General features: G+C 41.9%; 1 protein-coding gene across 1 annotated transcript; it reads left to right on the forward strand.

The window, feature by feature from the left end:
• The first annotated feature begins 9,374 nt into the window (after window positions 1-9,374).
• On the forward strand, window positions 9,375-10,328 carry LOC121035328 (olfactory receptor 149-like). The gene has a single exon (XM_040482851.1). It carries the CDS (start codon window positions 9,375-9,377, stop codon window positions 10,326-10,328), a length of 954 nt encoding a protein of 317 aa, XP_040338785.1.
• The last annotated feature ends 335 nt before the right edge of the window (window positions 10,329-10,663 follow it).

Consider the following 10,663-nt stretch of genomic DNA (forward strand, 5'->3'; position numbering starts at 1 on the left):
AGAGAGAGAGACATGGTGCAACTGAGCAAGGGGCAGAGAGAGAGAATCCCACAAGGGGCAAAGGGCAGGGGAGAGAGAGAAGTGGGGCTCACCTGAACTGGGGCTCGAGCTCACCCAGTGTGGGACTCCCAGTGTGGGAACTGTGAGATCATGATCTGAGCCGAAGTCAGATGCTTAACGACTGAGCCACCCAGGCACCCCTATTCCCTTCGATCTTATATACTCATCATGATCAGACTGCTGAGCTATCCAATTTTCTATTCTAAGATAGGACAAAGAGTTGGAAGGGAGGTTGAAAGCCAGCATCGGGATCAGTATAACCTCAAGATCACAAAGAGAGAGACTCCACGGGTCCTCTGTGAGAGGCGGCACTGCTGGTGGCCTTCCTGGTTGATTCCACTTGGATTTTGCTAACCAGTATCACATGCCTTCCCTCCCACTGCCTAAGAGACGGGATTGAATCATACCTTTTGGGGACAGATGTTTCTCCTTAATTGTTAAACTTTTTTTTTTTTTTAAGTTTCTTTATTTTGAAAGAGAGAGGGTGAGAGGGTGAGCTAGGGAAGGCCAGAGAGAGAGGGAGAGAGAGATCCACGCAGGCTCTATGCTGTCACTGTGGGGCCTGACACAGGACTTGATCTCATGAGCCATGAGATCCTGAGCCAAAATGAAGAGTTGGATGCTTCACTGACTGAGCCACCCAGGCACCCCTTAATTGTTAAACATCTTAGTAAGAAGCTAATAATGGAATCTTTCGTCTTGGCCTGAACCCACGAGGCCTCAAAGTCAGGCTCTATAATCTATAATAAAGGAAAAAGTGGGTTTAAAGGTAGCTTTGCCTGGGACCTGAGACTGGATCATTCAGCCCATGAGGAAGAAAGGGGCTCCCTATGCTTGTTTCTGACCTTCATGTCCCACATACTCTGTCCTAGTGGGAATGACCCTATTTGACGTGGTGTCCCCTACGATACTATTGTATCAATATTAAAATGGCTGTCTCTACACTGCACTTTCTTGGGTCTGATCTTTTGTGGACTTATTTTTTGAACCTGCATTGGTTTTATTATCCCTTATTTTCCCTCTCAACATTGCTGATGCCTGCACGGTTTACACTGGGTCCTGTCCCCTCATCTTCCATTGTAGGCTGATTTCCTGACTCACATGAGGCAAGGAAAGGACACTGATCAGAAAACCAGTAGTAGAATCCTGACAATACATTTAAATAGTTATGTGATAATGGACAAATGATTTAACCCCCAGGAGCTCAGTATCCCTATATGCAAAACTGGGATTACACTCGAATTCCATTGTCACTTTCATCTTGAATATTCAAGAATACTGAGGAAGACCTCAGTATCTGTTCACTTATGTAGAGAATGGCCTAGACCTGAGTTCTGTTGAGCTGTTGAGTGAACGTCAGGAACATTAGCCTGACTTCATAGTGGAGACCGATCTCCCAGGATTTTCTCACAAGTGTGCTTATGGCCGAGTGTCACCTGTGGAATAGGGCTGTGGCATCACCTGAAAGCTTGCTAGAAATGCAGAGTTTTAGGCAACCCCAAGAACCACCGTATTACAGTCTGCCTTTTAACAAGGTCTCCAGGTAATTCATGTGAACATTCGAGTTTCAGAAGTGAGGGCTTAGTCTTTATAAAATAGCTTGTTTATATCCATGGCTGCCATCTAGATAGGTCCTATTGATGTTGTGACAAGAGACAGCTTCCCAAAGACCATGCAACTTGTAGAACTACCCTGTGCTCATAAAAATATGGCCCTTTACATTTATTGTACAGATCATTTTTTTTTTTAATTACATGTATTATTCCCTTCCCTTTTTCTTACCCTTCAGCTTGTGGACTAGGCTAGAGCTTGGGAACTTCTAGAGCAAAAAAACAAAACAAAACAATAACAACAAAAGCAATCTTCCATGTGTCTTCTTTAACATACAGAACTGACTATAGTTTTAAAGTAGGATGGTTTTATTTTTCCATTCGAGCTCATGCAGTAACATGTTGTGCCAACTGTAAATTCCTCAAATTTAAACAAGTGTTGGTCTTCATAATCAACAAGTATGTTTTGGCACATTTATCGAAGCCCACTTTCAAGGCTGGTGCTTCATGTTTTTGGAAAATATAAAGCACCATCTGTACTTTCAGGAACTGATGATCTGGGCAAGGATCCCAGGAGAGAAACTGAGCTCAACTCCCATTGGGCGTCCTCACCCTGCAGCTCTTTCCTGGCTGCAGAGACTTGGCCACAGGAGGATGGCAGATAGCACTACCTCGAGATTCTTCCACTCACACTGAGCCCAGTACCTTCCAGAGCAGGGTACCCTACTGCGCATAGACTTAATGAAACCCAGTGCCTCTTTTCCCCAGTTGCAACATAGTCACGCTGGGATCATGTAGCGTGTGCCGTTCCTCTCCCAATTGAGCCGTTGCTTCCTCAAAAACAGTCCATGTGCTTCTAGTATCTGATTGATTAGAAGAAAACCAAGAAAAATCTCATGCAATGAGCTAAGCGCATGTACTGTTTCTCCTACCAGCTTCATCAGTTTTTGCCTCAGGTATTTCGATGATCTCTTGTTAGATTGTGTACACATTTAAGATTATTGTATCTTCTTGGAGAATGCACCCTTTTGTCATTATGTAACACCTATATCCCTGATGGATTTCCTGGTTCTGAAATCTGCTTTGTTTGAAATGAGTATAGCCGCATCAGGTTTCTTTCTTTCTTTTAAATTTTTTTTGTAGTGTTTATTTATTTATTTATTTATTTATTTTCATTAAAATTTTTTTCAATGTTTATTTATTTTTGGGACAGAGAGAGACAGAGCATGAACGGGGGAGGGGCAGAGAGAGAGGGAGACACAGAATCGGAAACAGGCTCCAGGCTCCGAGCCATCAGCCCAGAGCCTGACGCGGGGCTCGAACTCACGGACCGCGAGATTGTGACCTGGCTGAAGTCGGATGCTTAACCAACTGCGCCACCCAGGCGCCCCTTCTTCTTCTTTTTTTTAATGGGTAAGGTGTTTCTCCCCCACTCAGGCTTCTTTCAAGTTTTTTCTTCGTCTTTGGGTTTTCTTTGTATATATAATATATATTTATTTATATTTATATATTAAAATATATTTTAAAATATATATATTTTTTCTTTATTCCCCCTTTTGTAAGGATGCTATACTGTTTCTTCTAGGATATATTTTGTTTACTAGAAAGTTTACTTTTCTTGAACCTTGACCTACTTATATGCGTATCCCATGGAAATTGGATACTGTAGTTTGCTTGGCAGATGGGGCTATATCTCAGACCCTCCTAGATTAGTGATAATTCCACTAATATCTGTCTGCTATCTCTGATCCAGAAGCTGTTCCAGTATTCTAGCTTGATGTGGCTACCTGAACCATGTCCCAGGAGTTCATAGGCTCATAGGAGTTATCAAAATGGGAGTGGGGACCAGATACAAGCATGTGAAATCACTTAGGAATTGGTAATGACTGAGGACACCAAATCATTCAAGAAAGTTCCATGTATTCAAGTCCCCGATATTTCTATCATTCCCATCTCTCCACCACCAAAGATGTAGAAACTATGAGTTTTATTCCCACATTTATTACTTTAACTCCTCTATTAGGTGGATCACATCTCTTTCATAGAAACCATTAAATTGTCAAGAGGTCAAACAAAGAAACTGAGCACTTTCCTACTAGAAGAAAAAAGAGAAGGAAAGAAAAGAAAGAATGAAAGAAAGAAAGAAAGAAAGAAAAGGAAAAAAATATCAGCCTTAAGAAATTTATCACCCTTTAGCCATCATCCTACTCTTTTCCATTTTTGTCTCATAGTTCAATTCTTCCCCAGAGTTTTTGCAGTAAGGGAAGAAATTTTCACTTGGCCATTTCCCCCAGACCCCAGTCTTGCCAACAAACAATAAAGCACCTGTCACTGGACCAAGAATGCCTAGACTTAGCCTTGCTATTTATAATCAGAAAGTTCTGCTGAGTGATTAGTTGAGAAACCAGTTGTTTCTGGAATATGCCGGTGACTTACTTAAATTCCTGGAGTAGAGGAAAAAGGAGTTAAACAAGGTTTTCTCTGATTAAAACAAGGATGCTTTCAATATAAGGGAAATTTCCCTGCAAATATACCATAGCAAGACATCTCTCTTGTGGAATATCTACTGAACTTTCTGGGACTCCTACCCTATGAAATAGGACATGAGCTGAACAAGCTGCTCTCTGTCACTCTCTCACTTTCTCCCATAGTGTACGGCCATAATCTTGTCAGAAAACACTACATAAAAACAGTAATGACTGTGAGGGTATACATAAGCCTCCTCTAAATCTCGAGAATGAATCTACTATTAACTCTCCTCTTACACAGGGACAGCTGCTGTCTGTATGGAGTCATTTTTGGAAGCAGTAATGATGTAGTGGAAAGAGGGCTCAGCCTGGGAATGCCTGGGTTCCTTTGTGGTCTAACTTTAGGAAAGTCACAGATGCTGTGAGTTCCAACCTCCTCATTTGTAAAACAGGGCTCATAAGGGCCACCTTACAAAGTTCTTGAGAGAGTTAATTAAAATGACATAAAAGTGCACCAGAAAACTGAAACAATCACACAAGGAAAGTGATATTAGTTATGAATAAGTATTTGAAAGTCAGAATTAGTTCTGAACATTTTTCTTGATAACCGAAAGGAAAGAGTCATGTTACCTTGGATTTGAGATGCAGCTCTACCACTGACCAACTTTATTACCTTGATTAAATTGCTTAAACCCTATGAGGCTAAATCTCCTACTAGAAATGGGGGAAATAATACTACGTGCCTAATAGAGTTCTAGTGAGAACTGAAAGAGATAATACATGTAGACCAGTCAACACAATTCTAGCATATACGCACAATAAATGTTAGCTTTTATTAAAACTGTAGTCTAAAAATAAAAAAATCTGTGGTCTGTTCACTATGACATCTCAACAGGCCACTCTCATCTTGTGAGACCCTGCCTGAGTAGCGTCTGGACTCGCTCCATGACCTATGTTTCTCCTTTCAAAAAAATGTTTTCACAGCAGTCTTGGTATTACAATAGTTACTTTTGTAACCACTACGGGCATATTTGTCATTTCTTTTGTATAAGGGTTAGTAGAATTACCATCATTAAATAAACATTCCACTTTTATTGTGTTAGGTCAGTATCATTGAAAATTTTTACAGTATAAACAAAACCAAATGATTTCATAATTAGTAAGAACATTGATTCAAGTTATTCATCCAAATTGACAATATTTTTTTTTAACATTTATTTATTTTTGACACAGAGAGAGAGCATGAACAGGGGAGGGTCAGAGAAAGAGGGAGACACAGAATCTGAAACAGGCTCCAGGCTCTGAGCCGTCAGCACAGAGCCCGACGCGGGGCTCGAACTCACAGACCGCGAGATCACGACCTGAGCCGAAGTCGGACACTTAGCCGACTGAGTCACCCAGGCGCCCCCAAATTGACAACATTCTTAATGGCACACCTACAAGATGATTCTCTCCACACCTTGGATATTTCTAGCGACAAGGAGCTAATCATCTCATAAGCTTGCGTATTTCACCTATGTACATTTTCTAATAAACACTTTCTTTCTATTCTGAAAATAAATCTTTCTACCATATCTGCCTATGATTCCCGAGTCATCACATGGAACAGCATATATCAAGACTACCAGCCATGCAAGCACTTGAAGACCACATTATATCTCTGTTTCTGTTTCAGTACAAAACTCAGATCTCTGGCATTCATCAAAGCATAATGCTTGAAAGCATTGGCTTTGCAATTAGAATCTCAATTCAGTTTCTTTCTAGCTGTGTAATCTTCAAGATATTTCATCTACTTTTCAGTTTCTTTGTCAAATGCCACCTACTTTATAAGGTTTCTATTGGAGATTAAAAGTAATAATGAATGTAAAATTTAGCATAGCACTTAGCTTGAGGTAAATGTTTACTATGGATTAACTGAATATTAGCTATTCAATCATTTTTCTCAATCATTTTGAGAAGGTTTATAGCCTGCTCCTTTATTTAAAATTTTTTTTAATGTTTATTAATTTTTGAGAGAAAGCGAGACAGAATATGCAAGGGGCAGAGAGACAGAGAGAAGGAGACACAGAATTCAACGCAGGCTCCAGGCTCTGAGCTGTCAGCACGTAGCGCCATGTGGCGCTTGAACTCATGAATGGTGAGATCATGACCTGAGCCAAAGTCAGACGCTTGACCAACTGAGCCACCCAGGTGCCCTATAGCCAACCCCTTTATTTATACGGGTCCTCTGCTATGGATGCATCTAGTATGTAAATATTTCTCTTTAGGAGTACTGACCTGAAGGACACATCATGATAGGAGATGCATAATAAATAATCATTAACCGATGAGGTTTCTGTCTTTAATAGTAATGTTTATTAGAGATAACTGTATAGTCACATGAGTGTACAGATAACCTCAAAAGCAACTGACAGGTAATATAATAAAGCCTTGAGAGTGTACAAGACAACCAAAAAAATGATAGAATTGAAGCTCATTCTACCATGTAAGTGATCTTGAAGGAACATTGTTATTTCCCACTTTACAGCATCTCTTTCTGATGATTTTATTGCTATTATTTCATAGCTGGATGATAAATAAGGTTAAAAAACTAATTGCTCCCTCAGAGCTATCTCTATACCTCAAGTATGACGTAAGGGAATCTAAAAAAATTTCCAAGGAAGCAATCCAGGGAGAGTGAGTGAGTGTAGATCTTGATTGTACAAACCCTATGAGACTCGGTTCTTTATAAGTAGGAGAATTGAAGCTCTTTTGGTTAGAGCACTCTGTGTTCTGCTTGAGACAGTAAAGGTGAGGTCTTGTTATGACACTTTGGCAAGCTTGACTGTTTTCTCGGGTGGACGATGTGAATATCCAGACTGCTGCCCGTATCTGACTGCTCGCCTCTGCCCCTCACACATGAGCAGGTCCACACACAGGAGCTTTTCTGGTCCCTGGGCACATCTTTTTCCTAAAATAGACTTATAAATCAAACAGGAGTATAGAATTATAGAATATCCAACTATAAGTAAGGACCAAAGACCTCTGAGAGCCTTTTTGTGACCAAGAAGAGGTGATCCAGAACTCATAAAAATTCGGCATTGCTAGGAGACACTCTTCAGGTATGACTAGAATTTGTCATAAGAAGCAGGTTGTCAATAGCCTCTCTCCCCCAGGATGTCACTGTTTCCCTCTCTGCTATCTTCAATTTTGTCTCAGTTGCAGGGTGGTATATGAATGACTCATTTTGGCTTGGTCATTCTCTTTGGCGTGTTTTTCAGTGTCACTTGCCACAGTTTATGATTGGAATCCCCATGTTGCATGTGACTCTATCACTTGAAAGCTCTTTTTTTTTCAATATATGGAGTTTATTGTCAAATTGGTTTCCATACAACACCCAGTGCTCATCCCAAAAGCTGCCCTCCTCAATACCCATCACCCACCTTCCCCTCCCTCCCACCCCCCATCAACTCTCAGTTTGTTCTCAGTTGTTAAGAGTCTCTTATGCTTTGGCTCTCTCCCACTCTAACCTCTTTTTTTTTTTTTTTTTCCCTTCCCCTCCCCCATGGGTTTCTGTTAAGTTTCTCAGGTTGAAAGCTCTTGTAGTGGGGCTGATATTAAGTTCTAGTGTCAAAAGGATAGAAAAAGTCTGTTGTCTGATCTCTAAAACTGAATTCTATTTTAACTAGGTGTGCTGTAAAGTCAAGACTGGAAATAACCAGGAAGAAGTAAGACAAGAAGGCTTGTCCTATCTTACTATAAAATGATGTGAACCCATCTAGAAGAGTGTCATTGCTTGCAGTGGATGGCTGTCTTAAAAGCAGAGGCAGAAGGCAGTTTTCCTAGTGATTAGGAGTACGAAGCAGCCTGAATGAAATGAAACCCGTCTGGGTCTCAGCTCTGTCACATATTAGCTTAGTAACCTTCGGCCACTTGCTGAACTTTTCCAAGCTTCAGTTCCCTGATTTGTAGATGAGGATAGTAGTAATAGCTTCTTCTTATAGGTTTACTTAAATGAGTCACATTTGGAAAGTGTTGGGCACAGTCCTTGGAGCACAGTAAATATTCATTAAATGGTATGTATGTATATGCACGTGTCTGTGTATTATTATTGTTGTTGTTATTAAATGAGTAGTGGGAGGAAGAGGTCTCTGTGTCTTCCAGGCACCATACCCTGCTCTTGAATTGTTTGAGTTGTTCTTTGACTTTCCACTCTAAGGGTCCCTGTATTTCTTCATCACGGTAACATGAAATTGCTGCTTTCTTGCTGTTACTATTTCTTTTGCTTAGTATTTCAGAGTTGCCTCAAGTCTCCTGAGGAAAAGTTAAAAGCACCAGAAGAACCAGAGCAGTGTCACCCAAAAGATATGGGGCTATAAGACCTTTCAAGTCAGGAGGGATGTAATCTGAAGAGGATACGGTCTAAGTCTTTTCAATAATTTGTTTCATAAAACATTTGTTTACAAATAGTTACAGACTGCCATCACCAAAGGAAAGCACTTAAAGAAGGAAGTTTAAGATACATACGGGGCGCCTGGGTGGCTCAGTCGGTTGGGCGTCAGCTCAGCTTCAGCTCAGGGCACGATCTCGTGGTTTGTGGGTTTGAGTCCCACATAGGGCTCTGTGCCGGCAGCTCAGACCCTGGACCCTGCTTCGGATTCTCTGTCTCCCCCTCTCTCTGCCCCTCCCCTGCTCACATTCTCTCTGTCTCTCAATAACAAACAAATGTTAAAAAATTTTATTAAAAATAAAAAAGATACATAAAATGAGCACTTATTATTAGGGTTTATGTTTTTGCCAGATGCCCTCACAGACATCTCATAAACTTTACTAAGACAGCCAGGATTTAAATGAAATGCTCTGATTTCTAACACATTTCCCCCTCCCCCTCCCCACCTGCTGATTTTTCTAAAGGATAATGAATAGTGGAAGTTTGTTATTCAAAGATATCATGAGAGTATAAAAATACAAAGACACCTAAGGAGAGGAAATACTAACGAGAGAACTGAACAAACTGAAAAAGGTTTCTCAGCAGGAGAATATTTTGTATATACTCTAAACCTCTGATCTCATCATAGAGAACAGCCATCAGCCTCTCTAACACACTCCTTCCAGGAGTGGGATGGAGTGTGGTGCTGAAATTGGCATTTCTTACTACCTGATATTTTGATATACATCTTGCCATTCATAAGAAGGCTGGCATTGCCTGTTAAAAACACAATCAAAGCATTCATCAGTGAAAAGCTTGATAATTTGATGTTGGTGTTCAGACTTTGGTATTGTGGGTTGCGTTCAGAGGTCTGCCTTTCTCACAGCTATGAAGAATCTCTCAGCAGTGACTGAGTTCATCCTGCTGGGCATCCCACACACGGAGGACCTGGAGACCATGCTCTTTGTCCTGTTTTTGGGCTGCTATGTCTTCACTCTTATGGGGAACCTGCTCATCCTAATGGCGATTGTCTCCTCCACTCAGCTTCACACCCCCATGTACTTCTTCCTGTGTCAACTGTCTGTGTGTGACATATTTTTCCCTTCTGTGAGCTCCCCCAAGATGCTCTTCTACCTCTCAGGGAACAGCCGGGCCATCTCCTATGCGGGCTGCGTGTCCCAGCTCTTCTTCTATCACTTCCTGGGCTGTACCGAGTGCTTCCTGTACACGGTGATGGCCTACGACCGCTTTGTCGCCATCTGTTACCCTCTCCGCTACACGGTAATCATGAGCCACAGGGTGTGTGCCATCCTGGCCGTGGGGACCTCTTTTTTTGGCTGCATTCAGGCCACCTTCCTAACCACTCTCACCTTCCAGTTGCCCTACTGTGGTCCCAATGAGGTGGATTACTTCTTCTGTGATATCCCGGTGATGCTGAAGCTGGCTTGTGCTGACACCTCAGCCCTGGAGAGGGTGGGGTTCGTCAGCGTGGGCCTCATGCCCCTCAGCTGCTTCCTTCTCATCCTCACCTCCTACAGCCGCATTGTCTGCTCCATCCTGCAGATCCGCTCTACTGAAGGCAGACGCCGTGCCTTCTCCACCTGCAGTGCCCACCTCACCGCCATCCTGCTTTTCTACATGCCGGTGGTCCTCATCTACCTCAGGCCCACCCCAAGCTCCTGGCTGGATGCAACTGTTCAGATCCTGAATAACCTGGTCACCCCCATGCTGAATCCCTTGATTTACAGCCTCAGGAACAAGGAAGTAAAATCCTCTCTGGGGAAGGTGCTACATCACTTGGGCTTCCTTGCTGACCAATTGTACAGAGAGAACACTAGTTAAGGCTTCAGCTGAACTTTGTAGCGTATATAACAATTTTATGTCGTTGTCATACATATTTTTGAATCTGTAAGGACAGGCATTGCCATTTATATAAATGACCATTTATATAAAATGGATTGTCTCCATTTTACAGTGTGGGGACTAAGATTCTGAGGCCTTAAAGTGGCTTCTCGAAGGACCCATAAAGACTGAATGGCAGAATGAAGACTCTAGGGCTGGTTTCCTGACCCTGGGACTTTTACTGTCTTGAGGAGTTCATACTGCTGATGAAGGAAGGAGGCAGCTCTCCCCAGGAGGCCAAACAACCTGGACCTTCTGCTTCCCAATATTTATCT

The sequence above is a fragment of the Herpailurus yagouaroundi genome, unplaced genomic scaffold, assembly GCF_014898765.1.
Source record: "Herpailurus yagouaroundi ecotype Mexico unplaced genomic scaffold, PumYag 161, whole genome shotgun sequence".
In the NCBI taxonomy this organism is placed as follows: domain Eukaryota; kingdom Metazoa; phylum Chordata; class Mammalia; order Carnivora; family Felidae; genus Herpailurus; species Herpailurus yagouaroundi.

Coding starts and splice junctions, on each gene's coding strand:
- LOC121035328 (XM_040482851.1), top strand. CDS start 9,375: ATGAAGAATCTCTCAGCAGTGACTGAGTTCATCCTGCTGGGCATCCCA.